The following is a 23,837-nucleotide window of genomic DNA, read 5'->3' as shown; positions in this document are numbered from 1 at the left end:
TATGCTAAATATCTTTTACAACACCCCATTATTTGTTTCCATGAATCCTTCCTAGCCCAAGATAGAACAAGCATTGGTGCAAAGTATGCTTTAAGATTACATAGGCTTTCAATACGCATTTCCTTTTTTTTTTTTTTTTTGTAAGATGCTTTAGTATAGCACTCGATATACTGAGGACACAGAGGTAACTACCAGGATTCTATGTGCTCACATACAGCATTAGCTTTCATATGGACTCGCAAATCATAGTCTGTGCATTCAGACAATAGTCTAAAGTAATTCAGAAATTTAGAACTGCACTCTCTGAAAAGAACTGAAGCAGCTTGTCATTTTATCAGGCACCCCCCATGGACATATCAAAAAGTACTTCCACTACGCACCACCTCATTCTTGTTAAAAAGCCAAAATACCCCCTACAAATCAGAAAATACAAATTCTTGGCTATGACATTGTCTTTTTAAAATTAAAGTAGTATCCTTTTCCCCTGAAGTATACTTGTTTTACCTTGAAAAATTAAATATATGCCAAAGCTCACTTTTCTCCTTATTACATACCCTTTGGATCCTGCTTCATTTTTGCTGGATCACACTTCTCACACATTTAATACAGCTTTTGTTAGTATCTAGCTTAAATTTCTAAACCTAAAATCCAACAAAGGGCCATAACATTAGCATCCAAAAATCCCCAAACACATTTAGCAATAAAGCATAAACTTGTTAAAGAGGCACCAGAACATACAGAAGTTCTGTGGAATAAACTTCCACAACTAATAGTCCGGTTGACTTGGTGTTAAACAAGCCAGAACTTTCTGGGTGTTGAAACATTGTGGCAGACCAGTGAAACATGAAAGCCCATATTATGCACCATAGAGACTGTGCCAAAAGGCATCCTGAATATTCCTTGCAATGCTCTGCATTTTGACATCAGGGTTTTAGGTTAACAGCACAGGGAAGCTGAAAATAAAATAGAATAGATTTTCAATCAGCATTTCTTTTTTAAAGAAAGTTAAGACTGTTAAGATTTTTTTAAAAGCCTATTTCATGTCTACACAGTGATAACTACAATGGCAGCACTAGATTTTGAAGGCTACAGTGTCATCACTGTCATCTCAGACAACAGACGTACCTACACAGGTCTGAATCAGTTTCAGGCTGAGCTTACTTCTTGCTCCTAACACAACACCTGGTGTATTTACTCTCTCACAGTCAAAACCACATAAAAAGTACCTTGTGTAGATAAACACATGCTTTAATTTACCCTGGTTAGATCTGAATTTTCAAGTACTTAACTGCCTCGCTCAGAACATGAGAATGATTACAATGGATAAATCCACCTCTTTGAGGAACACAATCAGTACATTAATTCCCATGCACTCCACAAATTTACCCCAAAAGTTAAAAAAAAAGCAAAAAACCACCACAAAAAAAAACACCACCACAAACAGCAACAGAAAAAAAAAAAAAAACACCACACCACAGCCATGCCTGCAAAAACTCCTGCATTTAATAAGCCTTCTCAAATAATAGGGACTGAGGCAGAATCCAACTTTTTTAGGCAAAATATTTGGTAGTCTTCACCTAGCACTTTCATAAACAAGAATACTCCATTCTTCAAGTCTAATTTTTATTCAGTTAAAATACTGTTGGCCAATGCTTTAAAACACAACTAAACTACAACTAAAGTCACATTACAAAAAGCTATTTGAACTTAAAAATTCAACTGTCCGATTAAGAAGGAAAAAAAAAAAAAAAAAGGATATCAGCCAACTACGCAAAAGCTTTAGCAAGCCTAGCTACTACATAGTGTGCTGCTTCAAATTCTCACTGGAAGGTTTGTTTAAATACCCCTTACTATTAATGACAGCCTTTGGTGACAAGCATGAACACTTGTCAGAATACTACCTTGCAACGTAATATCAAGTCTCTTTGGATATTTTTTTTTTTTTTTTTTTTTTAGTGAGACTACGGAGAGATATTGCTAGAACCAGAAATCAATTTTAGAGAACGAGAATCCAGTTTCTGAGCAACAAGCTTCCTGGGCCTATCGCTTCCTGGGCCTATCACAACTGGATGATTTTTGGCCTTGTCACAGTATAGGGCACAACTCTGAGTAAACAAGCCTACCTCTAGCAGAGAAACACACAGACTTCAAAGAGCAGAAGTAATTCTCCTTACCTCCACAGCACTCACACATTTGTTTCAAGGTGTTGGAAAATTAATCTAAGAAACCAGTGCACGTAGTACAATTAGTATTTTTCAAAATCAGATGGAGAACTTTCAAATACACACTTCCAAAACACTTCATTAACCAATTACATTTTGAAGCTTTTTCCCATTTTAACAGACTTGGTTTCTAACTGAAGGCTCAAAACTTTGTTATTAAGTTCCATGATTTTCAACACTTTCAATAAGAACTCCTTTGTGAGTCTCTAAAAAGTAGGTAATGTTGAACACATTTCTCACTCCACACCTTTGCAGCTAACAAGATGAAGGATTCACCCCTCTCACTTTAAAAAAAAGATCTCCTCAAATCCTACCCCTTCTCTTTCCTCTGTTTCACCACCCATCCCTAGCCAAAACATGAAGTCTTATGCTCATGAAAATAATTCATTTTAGTTACTGAGCTACTGTAGAAGCTACACTTACAGAGTGCAGTCTAATTTCCCACAATCCAACTCCTAGCTAGTGCATTTTGCTGTCTCATAAGCTGGTGGGGGTTTTGACTGGCAACATGGCTTAAGTCCTCTTCTTTATTTCTCAGGACCTTACTGAATACAGAGAATAGGAAAAAAAGAGGGCAAGAGACCTAACCCTCATGAACAAGTAGGCTAATACCTTAAATCCTTGAAGGTTTCCAACATCTGCTTAAAGTAGACATATGCCACCTCTCTCTTCCATACCAGTCAACCAAGCCAACTCTTAGTCCAAATTTAACTGCCACCCTTTATTTTTCTAAAGATGAAAGAAAGTAAACTAACAGACTTCATAAAAGCAGATGCAGTGTTCCATGGTTTCCAGAGCTTCATTGCCCAGATGTCATCTGAAGGGCTGCTGCAGACACACCTTCAGACGCCAAAGTCCCCAAATCTTCCAGAAGGCAGCCACAGGGATGCCTGGGCTTCGCTATCAAAGGCAACCATCTGTGCTCAGGCAAGTGACAAGGCAACTTCTAGCCCTGCAAACTCACTTAAAGCCCTTCTTGTCTCACAACCCTGTACTTCCCCCTCCGGATTTTCCAGCAGACTCCTATGGGCCGACAGAAAACATTTACCTGCAATCAAAACCTGCCCTTTCCCCACTCGCAGTCTTGTAAGAACAGATACACAGTTTCTGCAACCTGTCAATAAGGGAGAGTAAGACTATTACAAACCTCACCACTCACCCAAATGCCTGCTCTGCAGGAGACACCTGCGTTCATGCTAAGCGGTTCATGGAATCTCACATACACTCCCTCACCTCGGAGGTGCAGATTAATCACCATGGCTCACACTGTAAGCAAAGCAAAAAAGCCTCCCTGCAATCAACCACCTCCATCAAACACAGTGTACACTCATCTAAGCATACAGGGATGCATTCTGGATGCTCAGGATCTTCTCTCCGGTACACACTCCCGTGGGGAAGCACCCTACAACTCTCCCACGTTTCCTGCCCAGGCGGGAATCAGCAGAGAGCTACCACCAAGTTTCCCTTCTGCTGCACTACCCCCCCTTCACCCAAGAGGTCATGACCTACTCCGAATACAAAGTATCAGATTATTACTTTCCCCCATTGCCCACTAACCCATGGGTGTTGGCATGTATATTCCCAAAAGGAAAAATTTCAGCTTCCTATAGCCTTCTCGCTCCTCTCCTCCACAGCACAGCGTCAGCTGCTCTCCTTTCCACCTTCTAGGCGTTCTTTTAGAAACCAGCGAGGACAGTCAGTCCACCCGCGGGGTGTACGGCCACAACAGCCTCTTTCCTCCAGCTAGGAGGAGCCGCCCTCCCCCCCGGAGACCCCCTCTGCACCCCAAGGAAAACAGGCCCCCACGACGGCCTGCGACCCGCGGAAACGGGCCCGCTCCACATCCCTCCGGTAAGGCGCCCCGCTCCCCGTCCCCACGGAGCAGCTCACAACCCACACCCCCAAGCTCCTTCCAGGCATCCACCACATCCCCAAACACGCAACCCCGGCCTCAGGCACTCACAGAGGCTCCGGCCACCCTTCCCCCGCACTCGCTGCCCGCCCCTCCCCCAGAGGAGGGCCCGTCCTCCCCGGCCCAGGGCCAGAGCCCCCTCAGCCCTCAGCCGCGGCGCTCTCCCGTACGAGCAGGCAGCGAGGCCGGAGGCCAGGAAGGGAGGGAGCACGGAACACAAACACCCCACTCCCGCTTCCCGCTCCTGCGCGGCCCCGCACCGTCTGCTCGGGGTCGATGTCGATGCGGAAGGTCTGCTGCTGCAGCGTTTTCAGTGTGATCTGCATGGCGGCGGCAGGCCACGTTCCTGCCCCCGTGTCCCCCACAGCGCAGCGGGGCCAAGCACGCAAGAGTAAACCGGACAGGAGCAAAGAGGCAGAGGAAATGAGAAGCTAATATAGGAAGCGAAGAGAAAGAGGGAGGAAGGCGAGGAGGAGGAAGAGGAGGAGAAAGTGAAGGAGGAGGCGGAGCAACGGCTCGCCCTGTGCTGCGCGGCGCCGGGTGCCAGTCACGCTCCCGCGCAGTGGCAGGCGGGACTGACGGGACGCTCGGCCTCGCTACCCTGGCTCGGAGTCGGGAGTGGCGGATGCCCACCCTCACTCTACGAGGCAATGGCGTACGCCTGCGCGGAGCCACCACTCCTCCTGACCGCAGCCTGCCAGGCGCCCACTTCCCTGTCCGACACCCGGCGCACTCGTTATGCGCAGGCGCGGGGAGCCCTCGGGCCGGGTCGGGCTATTGCGCACGCGCAGGCGGTGCGAGCAGAGAGGTGTGAGGGAGGGGTGGCGGGAATGGGGGTACGAGTGGGTGCCGCTGCTGTAGGTTATCGTCGTGAATCTCTTGGTATAGGCACACGCATAGGAGTTTGTGTGAGCTCAGTCAGCCCGTGGGTGTGCAGTGGGCAGGACATTTCCTTCTCAGTCACTCCCCACGGTGATGCTGCATGACTGTGCCAGTGCAGCAGGGGTGCCCTTTGTGGGAAGCATTGACTGATGCGCAGAGACCTCAACTGCCTCAACAGAAGGAAGACTACCTGTCACCAAAGCAACCCTCCAGGTTAGCATTCCTCCAAGGTGGGGATAACGGCATGCTGTTACACCTAAAACATGTTGAAGGCAAAATGGCTTTTCAAAGTCATGACGAGCAGCATTGTGCACATACTGCAACAGTTGAGACCAGTTTTCTACCATAGTAATCCCAAACTTTCTAACTAGTGTTTATAAGCTGTTTGCTTTTCCTAAAGTCTGTGTCATCTTTTCTGAATTATATTTTCTACCTTGATCCCATGGATACAAACAGCCCAGGATGTCATTTGCTTGTCACAGAAACTGATGCAGGGGATGGGGCAATGTAGCATTTCAGTTCTGCCAGTGCTGGTTTCAATAGTTAGTCCTTACCTTTAATGAGTTACTAACCTCTGCTTCCCTTAGTACTCCTTAGGCAATGAAGAGAGCCGTACTACAAATAACCCTTAAAGCTGAGCCGGCTATAATGATCCCTGCTCAGCTCTTTGCAACCTCTTATATCAGTAGATGTGGAATCTCCCAGTGCCTTTTCTTCGTAACCAAGGCTGTCTTTTTGCAAAAGAGGACACTAATCTTTGGCTAACTCAATACTGTAATAGACTTAAACCCCAGGTTTCTTTGTATTTTGCAATAGTGTCCTGGGTTCGGCAGTAGCAGTCATTTTTCTCCTTCTTGGTAGCTGGTGCAGTGCTGTGTTTTGACTTTCATGCTGGGAACAGAGCTGAAAACGATGTTTTGGTTTGGCCAAGGACTTTGTGAGCCTCATGCTCTGCCGGGGGTGGGGGGAAGCCGGGAGGAAGCAGAGACAGGACACCTGACCCAAACTGACCAAAGAGGTATTCCATACCACAGCACATCATGCCTAGGATGTAACTGAGAGTTACCTGGAAGGGCTGGTAGACTGCGGGGTTGGAGGAGGTATCGGTTGGTGCTTGGACAGGCTGGGGAGGGCGAGTTATCATTGGCAGGTGGTGAGGTGTTGTATTCTCTTCCCTTGTTATTTCTTTTATCATTATTATTATTGGTGGTAGCAGTGATTTGTGTTATACCTTAGTTACTAAACTGTTCTTAACCCGGGGGAGTTGCATTCTTTTTGATTCTCCTCTCCATCCCTCCAGGAGTAGGGGGAGGGCAAGAAGGGAGGGGAGTGAGTAAACAAGCTGTTTGGCTGGGTTTGAACCATGACAAATAGCTTGACAAGTTCTACTCTGCCACTTCGTCAATGTAATAAAACCCATCTTTAACTCATTATTAGGTAAGATTGGCTTCATGACAGCTCTTGCCATCAGCATAGTGGGGAAGGAGCCAGAAGGCTGCATTGAAATACAAAAGGAAAGTGGGAGACACCTCTCCCAATGGGTGTGCATGAACCTATGTGTATATTGCACACACAGCTGGTGTTTGAACCTGTGCATGTATTCCACACACAGCTGATGTTGCTTCTGTCATCATCCACCTCAAGGACTGATACACAGCTGCTGGACAGCCACAGCCTCTTGGGTTTTTGTGACCCAAAACCAACTGCTGACTTGCTAGTAGGAAGCCAGATTCTTAGGAGCACAGAATAACTTGCTTGTAATGCATGAAGACTTATTTTAAAAAGAATAAAAGCGATAAAATACTTCTTGCTATTTTTTTACATGGGTGACTGCAACTTACAGTGTGCTGCTAGTTCACTTTCACTATTGCCTGATATTGGATCTAATTCTGTACTTTGGATATAAAAGAAAAGAGATTTTTCTTAAACTTTTCATTCAGCAGTCAAGCATGTGTAAATGCTGAGCTTCACATGCAACTGAAAGTACCTTGTGCTGAGAGGTTGTGTGAGTTTCACTACTCATTTCTGCTCTGAAGTTGTTAAATGTAAACTACTCGTTCTGATTTTTGTGGTTGCTCTGAATTAGTTCTGCCCAGTTTGTGGTGGGGGGAGGGTTCATTTACATGGTAGATCTTCAGCTCTGATGTGAGGGCGTGTGGAAGCCTCAGCATAACTGAGAATCAACCCCAAAGGCTGTGAACTGAGAAGGTTGAAGTTTTTCCTGACCATTTATTTGAATATTGAGAAAACAGAATGAGGATAACAGAAATGTAAGAATTTTTTTTTTTCCTGCTGAGTGGTATGGGGAACCTTACAACGACTCACTGTATAGGGCCTTGTCCTACTAAATTAAATGAACAAGTTCTTGGTGTTTCCTCTAGCTCAGCCCTTTCAGCTTCATAAAATAGGTTACAGCAGAGCTTGACTCTCCAGGTTTTCTTCAGGCTGCTTCCCACCTGTTGCAGAACTGGGGATTGTTTTTCTTTCTTTTTCACAGAGTACTCTTGTCTTGTAGTTTTCATAGTGGTTTTCCTTGACAGCCAGTGCTTGGGATCTTTTACATTTTGTATCTGAAGTATTTTGGATAGTTGCCCTGTGTTCAGCCTGGAGTATCACACTGGCTTCATTTACGACAGTTCGTATGCTGACTCAGTGAGTGCACAAATCCACAGGCTCTCTGGCTCTTGCTACAGAGCTGAATTATTCTCATTTTTTTCCTCTACTAACTTGATGCTGAACCTCTCTTGTTTCAGCTGATGTCACTGTCACTTACCCTCTTGCCACGCACCACTGGGAAAAGCCTGTCTTGATCCTCTTTAATTGCATCCCTATAGGCACCAGGGTGTACTGTGAGGTGCCCAAAGCCCCGCTCTCCTGCATGCTGAACCAGTTCCAGCCCCCCGACCATCCTCTCAGGTCATGTACTTCACCCTCAAGGTTGCAGCGACCTGCCCTGAGCTCCTCTGGTTTGTCAGTGTGTCTCCTGTGTGTGAACCCAAAGAGGACATAGTACCCGGATGAAGGCTGATGGGTGCTAAGCAGAGAGGATCACACTTGCCTGCTTCTACCCTCTCTGGATAGGGGTGACAATCCCTCAGAGTGAGCTGAGTGCTGTCTATAATGCAGCACTTGGGAGGAACTCCTATGGGAGGAAGCAGGGGAGGCCAGAGAGATGGCGAACAGTGCTGGGGTGTCAGAAAAGCCTGTGGGGTTTTGTCCTGCAGCCACCCAGGGAAGCAGGAGGTGTTATTGCATGAACCCTCTTGCCAAATGTGCCTGGGGATGTCTGCCATGGCCAGAGTAACCTGACTGGGCCCTGGGAAGATGCAGCTGAGGCCTCGATGGCTGGCACAAAACAATGACACAGAGCACAAGAGAAGAGATGGACTGGGCAGTGGCACTGCTTCAAAAGAGCTTATTTGGAAATGTACAAAACTTTTTAGCTGTGAAAAGTTTCATTATTTAATAGCTGGCTTCTTTGGAGCACTAGACAATACAGTGGCACTGTGGTAAACACAGACCCATGTGCGTGAGTATGGCCCATGGTGATGTCCCTGAGCAAGGGTTTGGGACCATGCGTCCCTTGCTGCTTATACCCACGTGCTGTGTCTCACCCAGCCAGGGCTTGGGCCAGCAGCTGGGTATCCTCCAGCCCTCAGGAGCACCGGAATGCTGTCATTATTACTCTAGCCCTAAGGATCAAATAATACGATAAATGTGTGAAAACTACAGAAACCATCTTGGTATTTCTAACAGTTTAGTTCATGTAGTGACATGTAGTTCATAGACAATGTAGTGACAATGTTACTCTCCTCCCACCCCTCCCCAGGATATTGAACTCCTCTGTGTCAGGATCATTACAGTCATGGCTCCTATTCACTGCTGTAGCCTTGGCCAGTTCTTTCTTGTTAAGTAGCACATCCAGGACAGCATCATGCCATGTTGGTTCATCCAGCATCTGTGTTATCCCTGAAAACCTTCAGAAATCTCATGATGGCCTTTTCCTTGCAGCGATTGCCAGGGAGTTTAAAAGTCCCAAGGATAACCATGGCTAGTGCCCAGAAACTCAGCTGTACCAGGAACACTGTACACACAGGGTGCTCTGGCTCAAACGTAGAAAATAGGAATATGAGAGAGGGCCAGAAGATCCAATAGGGCTCCTTATTTCCTAGAAACATCTCAAACAAAATTTACATTGTGGGGTTTTTTTTTGTTGTTGTGTTTGGTTCAGAGCTTTTGGTCCTTCTGACTCTTACCAATCAGGTATGATGATTCGGATACCCTGTCTTCTGAAACGGAAGGTCTTTCTCATGCATAAATGTATTTGTGGTAAGTTTAAACCTAATTGGTCTTGGGCCAGCATGGCCATTCAGGATTCCTACAGTATTTGTGTACAGTAATTGTACTCTCCTTGGCTTTCATTTTGTGAGGCTAAACATGCCAGGCCCCTGTAGTTTTCCTTATTACCTGTGGGTGTTTTAGTTGTCCTCTCCTCCTCTCTCAGATTTATTTAGTCTTTCTTGGACTTGAACTGGACCCTACACAACATCTCTCTAGTACAATTTGTGTTTCTGGATGTTGCTTTACTTGCCCTTCTCACAGCACTGTCTTCTTAGTGACTTGTATCTATGTTAGGACCAGTTACACCCAGTTACACACACTTGCATGGCTGTCTCAGCAGTTTTCAACCACTGATCACCGAGAGCAGAAATTTTTGCTCTTGTCCAAAGAGATGACTTTGCAGTCTGTACTCCTTAATTTATATACCTTTTTCCAGTTCTCAGAGTCACATTTTTTCCTATGTGGACTGAGCCTGTAACCTTTGAACTAATCACAAGGTTTCTCCATGTTTTGCAACACAGTCATTAAGGAAGATTTCCAGTAAGATGGGTCCAAACAGCAATCCCTGAATAATTTCTCAAATAACTTACAAGCTAGTAATAGCTGCTGTCATTACAGATTCCTCAGCACGTCTTCTTCCTATATCAGCTTTTTACCTTTACCAAGATGGTACTGATCCCCATAAACTCATGAGCATAAACTCCTTCAAGTTGATCATAAAGACCAAACATCAAATCGGGTAAGCAGACTTTAACCGAGCATCAGTGAGATGCAGTGGAGATGTCTGGTGATGTCATGTTGTCCAGGTTAATCTGCACTGAGGGGGGGAAATAAAGGAATAATCAGGAGTTATAGATTATTCTTTCTTTGCTTGCTGCTGTTTAATGACTTCTGTAAGAGGAGAAACTGAGAGGATTCTATTTCCATAGTTGTGCACACTTGTGATAAGAAGTAGTGGAGATGTGATTGGATAAACAGAGTAAAACTGGTAATGGAGCAATACTAGTTAGTACATGATCAATAGCACTTCACATTGAGAGGCAGAGGAGTAAAATTTGCCATAACCTTAGCAGTGTGCTGCTTATTAGATGAGACAGGGCCTTAATGTTTCCTGCTGGGGCACCAGAGACAAACATGTAAATTACATGCTTGTACGTGTATACATCTTTGCAGTGCACTCAATATGCAGCAAATGACTTACACCTGCTGAGAAGACAAGACACAGTATGTGCCACCTGCATGGAAGCCCAGCAGTTTTTAGCCACAGTCAGCCCAGCAGCCACACACTGTACTTGCAACTGGTTGCCATGGCTCAAGCAATGCTGTGGTCTCATCAGAGATTTCTAGCAGTGCAGAAAATACTCTTAATTTCCATCTGGTGAAAAAAAAGAAAGTAAAAGACTGTTCAAAAGAGCCAGAAAGTTCCACAACCAAGGCTGCAATGGAGATGGATTGGCTTAGCTAGAAGATTCATGTCTACATTCCCCTCAGAAAACAATTATTAAAATCAATTTACTACAGTAAAAGTGTAATTTTAATATGATAAGTGATGATTTTGTCAGTCTTAATATGCAAATAATGACTGTATTGTGTTTGGAAAAATAGTTAGGTTATGCCTCAACATATATTCCTCAAGTATCCAATTGCTGCTTCAGGGAGAAGATTCCCAGTCTTGGTTCTCACTTATTACAGTGTCTCACTGTTCTCTCCCAAGTGACATTGCCATTTGGTCTCTGAAGTGGAAGTATTCTAGAAGACTTATTGGTTTGCATATATTACAGTATTTAAAGCTTATCAGCATGAAAGTCCAAACTTGCAGAACAGAAATCTGGAGGGCAGCTATACAGACTGAAAATATCACCCTTGTGGGCCTTCAAAGGACATAAAATCCTTCAGAAAACTTTTGTCCCTGGAGTTTGATTTGTCATTCTTCTGTAGTTTACAACTGAGATGTAAACCTTAAACAATCTGTCCTTGTAGTTCTGTTGCAGTTTCTTTTTATATCTTTCATCTTTGGAGAATAAGTCTTCCTGCATAAAGCTAGACTTAAGTGCTAAATTTAGGGCCCAAACTGAGAGATTACTGTCTGGAAAGGAGTCTTGCTGGAGGAACTTTTTCAAAACATTTGAAGTTGGTGTCTCTTTTCCTGTTTCCTGAAATGCTTTTTCTCTCTTTGCGTGGAACCAAGATGTCAGCTCACCGTTTTGTATCTTTTATTCACCTTTCTTCCATTCCCTGGAGAGCTTCTCAGTCCCATGAAAGATTTGTTTCCTAATTCTGAAGTTAACTTTTTATGTACCAGCATTTTGAGGACAGCCCATCTTCGGATTTCCATGTGGCAGAGCCACATTCAAGCTCATTGCATTCTTTTTACCCGTCCAGCAGATGGCGTCGGAGCTCTAGAAAAGCTACATGCTTCTTTGTACTGTCGGGTCCTGCAGAGATCCTTCTTTCTTTGTCATTTTCGATTTGAAAGATAATTATGCCAACAGGGTTATTTTAGAAGACCTAAATTTAGTTTTTTTATTGACTCAGAAAACTTGTATATCTACGTATTTTTAAAAGTTGGTGATCTTTTCCTGAAGCCTGACAATCTGGCAATTTTATTTTTCTTCTTCAGTGTGCTTACAGTAAATTCAAGAAGAATTTCTCTTTTACTGCTTTCAGGTGAGTTGATATTTTATTTCTCAGTTTGAGGCTGATTTCTCAAGTTCATTATTAAACTGATGTCTATACTCCAAATATATGCAGTATTGTGGCTATGGTGAACACATAGGCAACATAGCAAATGTTAATCAAATTGTTGAAATAATATTATTTTTAAATCATATTTCTTCCTGATAGACTTCACAGTGGTGGCCCAGTTTATGTCTGTCATCTAATAACTTAGGAATATTCAGTTCAAAATTACTGCTTATATGCATTAAGAAAAAAGGTAATGCAAAAGCCTATTATGACTATAGAAGGTCTAATAAATTCATTTGCAGTGGCATATTGTTCAGTTGACTCTAATTTCTATACTTTATTAGGAGAAAGGAATTTGTAATTATCACTAAAGTTCTTACAAGAAGTATGGTATAATCCATTTGCTCTTCCATTTCCAGGATGGCAAAAGACAGCTGCTTATCTGTGTCTAATCCCCTCTACACTACTCTTCATAAAAAGTCTCTTATGCCCGTTTTCTTTCCTAGCAAACATTTCTAAAGGCTGCCAATGCAAGAAAAAGTAGTAAAGTGATGGCTTTTTTCCTGTTGTTCTTTTTAAGAAAATAATTTTAACACTACCAACCACAGGAATATTATATTATGTATGAAGGATGTCAAAACAATTCTTTCAGTTCAATGGTAGTAATGTTTGGTAAAAGATTTTGGAAAGCAGACGCAGGACTGTGAGAATGAAGACCCTAACTAGACCCACTGTAGGAGAGGGTCTGGTTCGAGACCCTAAGAACCTGGACATACACAAGTCCATGGGACCTGATAAAGTCTATCCATGGGTCCTGAAGGAGCTGGCAAATGAAGTTGCTAAGCCGCTGTCCATCATATTTGAAAAATCATGGCAGTCAGGTGAAGTTCCCAGCGACTGAAAAAAGGGAAATATAACCCCCATTTTCAAGAACGGGAAAATGGATGACCCAGGGAATCACAGACCAGTCAGTCTCACCTCTGTGCCTGGCAAAATCTTGGAGCAGATTCTCCTGGAAGGCATGCTAAGGCACATGAAAATCAACAAGGTGCTTGGTGACAGCCAGCATGGCTTCACTAAGGGGAAATCCTGCCTGACCAATTTGGTGGCCTTCTATGATGGGGCTACAGAACTGATGGACAAGGGTAGAGCAGTTGATGTCATCTGCCTGGACTTGTACAGGGCGTTTGACACTGCCCCACACGACATCCTTGTCTCTAAATTGGAGAGACATCAGCTTGATAGGTGGACTGCTTGGTGGATAAAGAACCAGCTGGATGGCCGCACACAAACAGTTGTGGTCAACGGCTCAGTGTCCAGCTGGAGACAAGTAACAAGTGGTGTCCCTCAGGGATCAGTGTTGGGACCGGTCTTCTTCAACATCTTTGTTGGTGACATGGACAGTGGGATTGAGCCCTCAGCAAGTTTGCCGATGACACGAAGCTGTGTGGATCAATTGATACACTGGAGGAAAGGAATGCCATCCAGAGGGACCTTGACACACTTGTGAGGTGGGCTGATGCCAAGTTTAACCATGAAGTTTAACCATGACAAGTGCAAGGTCCTATACATGGGTCAGAGGAATCCCAGGCATAGCTACAGGTTGGGCAGAGAAGAGATTCAGAGCAGCCCTGTGGAGAAGGACTTGGGGGTGTTGGTTGATGAGAAAATGAACATGAGCCAGCTTCAGTATGCGCTTGCAGCCCAGAAAGCCAACCGTATCCTGGGCTGCATCAAAAGGAGCATGACCAGCAGATTGAAGGAGGTGATCGTGCCCCTCTACCCTGCTCTCATGAGACCTCACCTGGAGTATTGTCTGCAGTTCTGGTGTCCTCAACATAAAAAGGACATGGATCTGTTGGAACACGTCCAGAGGAGGGCCACGAGGATGATCAGGGGACTGGAGCACCTCCCATGTGAGGATAGGCTGAGAAAATTGGGGCTGTTCAGCCTGGAGAAGAGAAGGCTGCATGGAGACCTCATAGCAGCCGTCCAGTATCTGAAAGGGGCCTATAAGATTGCTGGGGAGGGACTCTTCACTAGGGACCGTAGTGATAGGACAAGGGGTAATGGGTTAAAACATAAGTAGGGGAAGTTTAGATTGGATATAAGGAAGAAGTTCTTTCCTGTGAGGGTGGTGAGGCACTGGAATGGGTTGCTCATGGAAGCTGTGAATGCTCCATCCCTGGCAGTGTTCAAGGCCAGGCTAGGCAGAGCCTTGGGTGACATGGTTTAGTGTAAGGTGTCCCTGCCCATGGCAGGGGGGTTGGAACTTGATGATCTTAAGGTCTTTTCCAACCCTCACTATTCTGTGATTCTAAGATATTTCTTTTTAACCCTAGAATATGCAATTCAAATAGTTCTTTAGCAGAAAAAAAAAAAAAAAAGCATTTATCCCCATGCACTGATGAAATAATTGAGAGGCAATTATAGTTCATCCCTCAATTTCAAATCTGAAGACTCCAAGGTAGAATACCTTCAGCTGTGATTGGAGTCATCCTTAACATTGAATCATCCGTCCTATTTAAGCGAGTCTGTAGTACTCAAGTATCTTTTTGTGTGTTCCTGGTAGTAACAATGAATTATTAAGTAGAAAACAGAAGTTTAAGAAGTGATGTCCAGTTCCCCATAAATAAGATAGTAAGCTACTTTTTCTCTCAATAGGATTTACCTTTCTCAATTATAGATTGCTCAAGTTGTACCTAGGTTTTTGATAAGTAATTTTGGTCTGTTTTCTGTTTATCCATTATAAATTTGTTTACTGATGTTGATAAAATGCTAACATCTGGATCAACAACTTTTTATGTGCCTCAGTGGCATGCATTCTGATCAACATATCTTATTAAGCGTGTCTTGAAGTGTTGCTTAGGTTTTGGGCAATGTTATATAACACATCCTTGAATTCAGCTTTTCCTCTGTGGTTTTTTTCCACATTGTTAAGAATTGCATCTAATATTAATTTCAATTTTACTTATTCTTTATACCTACTCTAATTTTCTGTGCTTAATTCTGTTTCACTGAGATTGTCCATGCTTGTTAAGAACAGGGTTTTTTCAGGTATGTAGTATGACAGAATTTATCATGTTCTTAGTAAATAATATGTCAGGCATTAATAATATTCCTTTTATGTACATCTGCATGGTTGCATACTTGCATAACTTTCCATTGAGATAATTAATAACCAAAAGATGCTTCTAGAATACTCTAAATGTTGTAATTACTCATTTAACAGATGTAGTAGTTTCAGTTCTACTCTACCATTGACATAAATAAAGCTAACCCTTGAAAACATAATGCAGAATTCTGCTTGTGAAACATTTAATAAGTACTGAAAATTACGCGCTTATGTGATCATGTGACTACATCAGTAGTTTGCTACTGTAAGCCAGTGTTTATTCTCAGAACAAATTGGGATTCTGAAAAAGAAGGAATGACAGGTCCTTGTCTCCTTCAACAGGGGAGATATTCATCAGAATCCGGTTTTGGTTCAGACTGCCGAACAAGGTCTCACTGCTTATATTCACTGTGAGTGGCCACTGCTCTGACAAAAACCTTCTTGCAGCTCCAAGTGTTTGAGTGCCTGCAGCAGGGCAGCTCCTCCCCAACACTGCTCCCACAGTCTGCTTGCTCGCTCCGGGTGGCTGGCATTCTTGGACATGGATTTTGCCATGTAAGAATGGGCAAAGAGCTCCATTTGAGCACTTAGTTGCTGTAGCAATACAAGTAACAATGAGCTTTCTATAATTCCAGCAGAATTCTGGTTCATAAAAATCTCCTAAACCTCTCAGTTTTGTGAAATGGAGGGTGGTAATGTCCAGATTGGCAATTCTGCTGCAGAACAAGTTGAGTTTGTGAACACATTTTAACGATGGGCTCTTTTTTCACCATCATCAAAGTCAGTGAAATGGTAGGGAGGATCAAACAGAGATAGGGCTTGCTTTCAGCCAAATTGTACTGATGTTCCCAGCTTCTCTCTTTGTCATGGAGGCAGCGCAGCTTATGACTAAGCATAGGAGGCAAGAATCGGTCAGCTTTCATTGTCTCTTTCAATGTCAGCTGTACAAAGTAAATGACAATTAAAAGGCTTTGTCTGTGCCTTCAGCTGATAGCTTTAGTTCAGAGTCCTCCTATTCCTACTCACAACTGTCAGTGGAAAAGATCTTTTTTTCCTGTGCATTTTGAAGTCTCAGGTGTTCACCTGTAGCCATAAATCTGGATTAGGTCTATTTTATGTGTGAACGATCAGCTCTCAAAGCCACCTGCCTAATTCTTTGTCTCTCTACCTTGGCTTGTTAGGGAAATAGCATACAGACTCACAGCAAATTCTGCACAGACATCCAGGTCAGGCTCTGTTCCCATGCCTTTTGCAAGAAAACCATCCTTTTGTTGGAAGAGGCTTCATCTGATTATCAGCAGTTCACTCAAGTGGCACATGCCAGCAGCTATCCATCCTTCAGCTACTCTGATATTTCCTGGGAAAGCAACACAGTGGCGCATAAGCAATCTACATTTCTGTGCTGAAGACATGTCCCAAGTGTCCTAAGGCAGTTGCTGCATACACTGACTAGGAGTGGTGCTCTTTACCAATAATAGAGACTTTTCGGCAGCTTTGCCTACAGTAACTACAAGATGGTGATGTGTAAGGTCTTAAGGGTTTTAAGGAAGACAAGTTGCAGAATGAAGACCCTGAATCCAAGAAAGGCAAATGTTAGCTTCTCCTGGACATGTTAGGAGAAATCCATAGGAGACTGCCTTGGAGGGCACTGAAGTTCAGGAGTACTGGAGATTTTCAGAGAAAGCCTTTTCAAAAGTGTAAGAGCAGCCTACACCCTTCATCAGAAAAAGTAAATCATAACAAGAAACAGCCTGGTTAAAAATCAAGTCACTGAGTGTTCTCAAATGCAGAAGAGCAGTATGAGGGAGATGAAAAAGGTGAGAATTCCATGAAGAAATATACTACTCCTGCATGCAGAAATGTAGTTATGAAAGCAAAAACACAGCCAGAGCTCAAACTAGCAGAAGATGTAGCAGAAAAGCAAACAAGGCTATTACTGGTGTGTTACCAAGTGGAAGTACAAGGAAGCTGTAGGTATGCTGCTGAGTGGGGCTGAAAGGTTAATAAAAAATGCCTGCAGAAAAGACAGAAATACTCTCTGTCATCTTTGCCTCAGTCATCATGGGTGAGATCAGCCTCCAAATCTCTACACTGAGAAATAATGACAAACAAATGTGCAACTACCAGTAACTGAATTATGGACCATATCTACAAGTTGGACACATACAGATACCTTCCCTAATTTCAGAGGAAATTCTGTCTGGATATAGGGGAGAAAAAAAACAAATTATCATGAGAACAATTAGACATGGGAACCAGGAAAGTGGTGGGCCTCCCCTTGAGGAAAGTATTCAAGACTCAGTCGACAGAGAATAGATAAGGCACTGCTTTCCACAGAAAGTTGGAGTCCCCTTCTGTGGAAAGGTCCCTTCGAACCTGGAACATTCTGTCATATTCATGATCCTCCCAGGTTTCTGCAGCAGGATTACAATGAATGAGAAACAAGTGATCTGATTACAAAACTGTCCTCCATCTCTAGCTGCCGCTTTAATAAAAACATGTACATGACTCATCCCATAGGCTTACGCTCAATTTTTTCTTGCATCCCTTCCAGTCCCTTGCCCCTCCACTAAACATCACAGTAGATGCTGTAAAGAGAGGTTTGTTCCCCCAAAACCTGAAATTTTTATTCTGAATTATTTGCTCATAATATTCAGCCTCTGGCTTCTGGCAATGGCTGTTGCCCTCTGAAAAGCACTTTTTTTTAATAATAAAATTTTATTGTAATTTCTGATACTTGCAACTAATCACCAGGTTATGCCTTGTAAAACAAGGTGTACTAACTTCTTCATAGCCTCCACTTGAGTTGTTTATACTTTATCTGTTTTTTGGTACCTCCAACTCAGCATTTTGGAAAGCTTTTGTGCTACCACATGGAAAGAGCAACGCAAGCATTTGTACCTCCATTCCAGGAAATTCTGTCCTCAAAACTCTCCTCAAACGTTTTGGCATTATCTCCTGACTTTTGAGGTCTTAGCGAGGAACATCTGAATTTCCAGCCTGAAAAAGGACAATATCCATGTAACCTTGATGCTTTTTCCGCAGTGAATAACATTTGCTTCTCTAAGGCACGCTAGAGCTGATTAGGGTCTCACCTGACGGCACTGGTGTGTGTGCTTACCTTCCATACAGGGAAAGGCTGTGCTGTCATGAGCCTGCAGATCCTCACCTAGCTGCTGTGTTTTGACTCTCAGTGGGCTGAGTGTGGTTCCAGCCTCTGCCTCTGTCTCTTAGACATGCCACAACCTTTGTGGTGAGAGTTTCACAGGCCAGCCTCCAGCACTGGTGCTGATACCCACAGTGCTCCAGCTAATTCCTTCCTCCACTTGCAAGACCAGGAGTTCTCTGAGCTTACCATACAGTTCTCCCAGGATATACATAAGTTCCAGCTAGCCTAATTTATTTTTGGCTGATGCAAGAAATACAGAGAGGGAAAAAAAAACCCAACAAAAAAAGGGCAAACTCTACACACACATTGGCCTGTCTCTGTGCTCTTGTTGAAAAGCCATCTTAAAGTTTAGATTAGATGCTTTTGAAGAGTCCACCTTCTTCTTCTCCCCTTCTGAAAATGCTCTTTTCTTCTTCCAGCAGCTGTTCCTCTGCCCCCAGTCTTTCCTTGTATTTTGACATGACAGAAAGGAGAACCCTTCCCAGATTGCCAGTAGCCTACTTGTCAGGAGCTTCCCAGATCAGAACTGTCAGATGTTCAGAATCCATCAGCACCTCATCCGCTTGTCACCCTGCCGAGTTTCAGGTTGGAACAATTAGTTTGCCTTGAGCTGTTGCCAATTATTTTGCTGCTGTATGATTAAATGGACTGTAATTGAATAGCTGATCACCACGATTTAATGACCTTCCACTGTTTCATCTAGCCAAGTTAAAGATTTTTTTCTTTCTGTCATCTCCCAGGGGACTTCAGCTGAATCTGAAGGCAAAAGGTCACAGAGGACACAAGCATGCACAACAGTGAGAACAGAATTTTCAATGTGATATAATATAGCAGAGGGTCCCTAATGCCAGAGTTCATAAGCAGAGTGGTTAACAGGTTGTTTTGTACACACATGCAAAGACACAAATCAAAGTACAAAATGGATTTGCTTATAAGAACTGTGTATTCTTTCCTAATTTTAAACCCACTCTTAATCCATCTGGATTGAGCCATACTCTTAAATATAAATATGTAATGTATTTATGCTTTATATTTTATATATGCTCAAGAAAATGGATTCTTCATGTATGACTAAGAAATAAGTGTTTGTTTCCCCAAATCCTTCTACCAGAACTTACACATTTGTTACCTATTTTTAAGTTATGCCCCCCAAAAGCCTCACTTAAAAAGTCATAGTCCATTTTTAATGTGTCTATACCAGTTTTCTTTAATATGTATTTATTTCAGCTGTTGAAACTGTTACAAAACTAAATATTTTTTATAAGTCTCAGACTGAAACATTGTGAGTGATTAATCTACAGTCTGAACCACCATATTTGAGCACATCAGGAAAGGATGTCGATGGTTCAGTGTCTTGTTTAGAAAAGAAATCACAATGTCCTTTATATACAATCTATTAAGCAATGCTTTCAGCAGATATTTGTTTGAAGACAATCAGCCACAGCACTGATATAACTTCTAAAGTTGAAGTGTAGATCTGATCTGTTAAATCAATCATGTGCATGCAAACCAGTCCCTCTTACATTCCTTGATATTACAAACAGCCAAGCAATGATTCATCAAACCAAAGTCCTCTTTATGTGAAAAATGAATCATTGAAGACCTTCTATGTTCGGATTAATGAAGAAAACAGTGCTATCATTCACTCACATTCTTCTGGCATCTGCAGTATGTAGATAGTGCCCATGCATGTAGTGGTGTGTTCCTTGCCCTGAAATGTTCCCAGTTCAAAGGACAGATTTTTCAGAGTCTGCTTATGGTGATTACACTGTGAAGGTCCTGGACCACTGAGGTAAGCCCAAACCATTACATTTTCAGATCATTACTGGTTCTATGTTCATAGTGACTTTACCAGAATTGACAGGACTGCTTCTGGACCTCAGGTTTTTCTCAAGGCTTCAGGGTAAGATGCTGAGAAGAAAAATAATATCTATAAAAAGCCTGTCAGAGTGACAACATTCATATTAAAACCCAAATTTGATTTAGCCAGGGTTCAGTTCTATTGACATGACATACAATGGGTTCATTTAAAGACAAGCCATACCATGAACAAATGTAACACCAATTCCTGTTTTGTTTGTCTGCATGGAAGCCCATATATGCAGTGGAATAAGGACATGCAGGTGGAGAGATATTGTCTTTCCTATCAACCCACATGTTTTCACAGATCTTACAGGAACACCACTGCTAAGTTTTGATCAAATTGGTGAACAGGTTTGGAAATCATACAGACTGTATTGACAGAAGCTTAATCCTAAGAAGAACTAGTTAAAGCAAGTTTGTTACACCTGCAGATACTTCCATTTATATGCACTAATCTTTTTTTGCTAATTATTCAGATGCAGGTACAAACATCCTTGGATTTAATGTAATTACTAGGTCACCTGGGTGGGAATCAGAAGCTCTTGTTTTGCATTTTCAGAAGTTGATTATGTGCACATCCATCTGTGCAAAAGAAATACGATTCCCTCCTGCAGACAGCTGATAAATATCATGTCAGCTCTCCTCAGCTGCAGAATCCCTGGCTGATCCTGTTATCTTTCTTTCATTGTTATTATCACAAGCAGCAGGAGCCCCTCAGCAGTCCTTACATTGAGCCCTAAGTGGGAGGTAATGTGTGAGGCCCTCAGCCACAGCACCCCCAGGCATATCCCCATCTCTGTTTCACTAGGGACCAGCAGTGGGAACCTGAGCACAACACTTCATTTGTGGTCTGCTGGCTTCTTCTCCACATTTTTTGTTTCTCTTGTCTATTCAGCCTGTATTCTTTTCAAAGGCTGGGACTGTCTCTTACTGTCTAGACACACAGGACCTATTACAATGGGACATTGATTTCTGATGGGGTCTCCATCTGCTTACTGTGTTGCAAACGATTACTGCTGACTTTAAAAGAGCTAGATTTCAGCATCAGGGTTCAGCAATAATAAGAACATTTGGACTTTATTACAAAGTTAATAATGCCTCACATTAATGAACAGAAAAACAATTTATTTCAAAATCACAGAAGTTTGTAGGTTAAAGGTGAATTATGTGGCTTTCATGCTTGGCTAATGATGTATGCTCTTGCTTTCTCTCTGTGCTATCTGCTGAAGCCAGCTGAAATGTTTGACAAGTTGTTTAGCTTTACTGTGTAATATTGTAGTATATTTTGTAATTTCTTAGAATTTTTTGTTCTCATCACTGCAGCCTCTGAAAGCCTGAAAACAGCTCAAGAATTTATCCATGGTACATAGATATTATTGCACCCATTTTACAGGCAGAAATATGTATAGAGACATGAAGTGGTCCATGGACATGTAACAAATTAGTTACTCTTCTAGGAAGAGAAATCCAGAGTGCCTGTCTAATACTTTAATTATGGGTCTAGCCTTTCTACAGTACAGAATTTTATTGCAAAGCCTCAAGGAAATCTCTGAAGATCTCTAATGCCTGCTTGATATATGAAAAATGTGAACTGTAATTCCTGAGTTGACAAAACCATTGCCATCTCAAAACAGTTCTCAGAATTGCATCTTTTGTCTGATTTTTTACATTTTTTGCTTCTGCTTGTGCAAACAACAAAAAGATTTTGAGAAGATGCAGCTTGCTTTAAAAATACTCCTTTCTCCCCCACAAATTTGGCTACCTAATACAACAAAAGAGAGATACAGAACAGTGAGAATGATTGGCATCGGGTAGATTAGTAGCAAGAGATAGCCCTCTGTCTCTTTATAGGGTAACAGCTGCAATACCATCACAGGCTCAGAGAACTCAGAAATAATGTGTCTGTGGTAAATTGTTCAGCCTTGGCAAGTGATCCTGGACATTCACTGTTAGAAGCTATTGATAGGAAGAGTAACACTCTTCCTGCTTTTATAAGAGTACACTTTGGATTACCCAGGGTGCTCTGCAATCTTGCTTTTGAAACATGCCCAGCTCACCAGTCATCCCAACATACAGAGAAAAAAAATCAGCAAAGGCTGCTATGTAGAGCAGCATATGAATAGCCAGCAGCCAATTTGCCAGCACAACAATTCTGTATTGAGCTGATTCCTAGATATGAATATCCCTTTCAGGGAGAGCTTCCCAAATGAGGGAAATCCAGAAGCTGGCTTTTGTGAGTGAAATTCCCTGGGAATTCAGCATACGGCTTTGCCTGGCAGTGTTCCCACCCAAAAACCAACAAAAAGCAATTGGCTCTAATCCTTCTTCTTATATATTTTGGCAGCTTTCTTCCATTTAAAAAGAAAATAAAAATAAAAAATCCATCTTGCTCCCATATTGGAAGAAATCCAAGATACACACATTGGGAGCACAGGAACTGGCATTTGAAGTCCTCCTGATGCTTTTTATGCTGGGTCTTTGATCACAGACAAAAAGGCAGTTTATTTTTACCTTTTACAGTCTTATAACAAAAAGTTCCTCTTGGAAGCTTTCTGTAGTACAATTTAGTTTTGAGCTTTCCTGGTAAAACTGTTCTAAATAGTGCCATAAAATGAAAAAAAACAAAACAAAACAAAACAAAACAAAAAACCAATAATTCTGATTCTTGCTTCCCCCATCTTTTCTGAGCAATGAATTTTGTGAAGATAAAAATAAATGTGAGGTCAAAATTTGTTTTGTCATTTCTGTGACCATTCAACAGTCTTTCTAAAATACATTTTTTTAAAGCAGTAACTGGGAGTTCAAGACTCTACTGAGATACAAACATGCTTTTAATGTAAGTGCTATTGCCTTTCAGATCAGATGAGGTCTGAGATAAAGCCGTGAGGAAGATACAGTATGAGATGATGGCATAACGCCATTTATGCCACTTCGGCTGCCCTTCAGGCATGCTGTCTGCAGACAGGAGTATCAGAAAATCCAATCAAAGATTTTTATAAACTCTGCTGCTATGTCCGGATCTTCTCTAAATGATGTGTTGTCTCCATCAGGCATTTAGTCATGCAGAGTATTAGCTCCTACTATTTGTAGAGAACTTATGTTCACTAGGACACTTTGACCTTTATGGGAACAAAAACAAGACCTTGCAGTTGTCCAAGTGATTTATGGTAAAGATGTTGTGAATTGACATTTAAAATAGGTATCATTCTCATGTAGCAAATATCAGACCTTGCATTTCATGAGATATCTCATCTTAATTTGGCTGTTAGGGAAAAATCCTATCTTACTAATACGAAACAATCATGTTTATTCCAGGAGTGTCTGTAGAACAGAAACTAACATCTAGATGTAGAAGGGCAATACTGAAATGATCAGCTTAAAAGGTCAGATCCTCAGATGTTGTGATGACCTAGAATCAGTGAAAAATCTGGTTTGCATCTATAGAGTGGCTAGTAAGTGTGGATTTTTGAACACTCTGAAATATAACAAAGTAGAACTGGAAAACACTGAAAAGGAAGGTGTGTCTTACCAGTTAAACTAGACAAGGATCAGCAGAGCAAAATTCAGTGCTCCATTTAAATGAAAACTGGCAACATAGGAGGTCTAAGCTCTTGTCCAGCAGAGTTAACTCGGACAAGAAAGGCTCAG

The 23,837-nt window shown here is 42.3% G+C and overlaps 1 protein-coding gene across 2 annotated transcripts in view; it reads right to left on the bottom strand.

The window, feature by feature from the left end:
* Positions 1 to 4,630, bottom strand: part of RAD23B (RAD23 homolog B, nucleotide excision repair protein) — a 34,494-nt gene extending 29,864 nt beyond the window's left edge. Inside the window, exons 1-2 of one of the 2 annotated variants that reach the window (XM_061363680.1) lie at positions 4,395 to 4,519; positions 3,382 to 3,488 (exon numbers count right to left, since the gene is read on the bottom strand). In XM_061363680.1, coding sequence (XP_061219664.1) covers positions 3,382 to 3,480 — 99 coding nt within the window. In that variant the 5' untranslated portion in view covers positions 3,481 to 3,488; positions 4,395 to 4,519. Of the gene's footprint in view, positions 1 to 3,381; positions 3,489 to 4,394 lie in introns of both variants that reach the window. The other variant, XM_061363681.1, reaches the window with a different exon arrangement.
* Positions 4,631 to 23,837: the final 19,207 nt, after the last annotated feature.

The sequence above is a fragment of the Neopsephotus bourkii genome, unplaced genomic scaffold, assembly GCF_033783945.1.
Source record: "Neopsephotus bourkii isolate Nb327-2 ecotype Australia unplaced genomic scaffold, CSIRO-AGI_Nbou_v1 NB_1171, whole genome shotgun sequence".
In the NCBI taxonomy this organism is placed as follows: domain Eukaryota; kingdom Metazoa; phylum Chordata; class Aves; order Psittaciformes; family Psittacidae; genus Neopsephotus; species Neopsephotus bourkii.
Note: the sequence above shows the minus strand (reverse complement) of the source record. Positions and strands in the feature narration are given on the sequence as shown.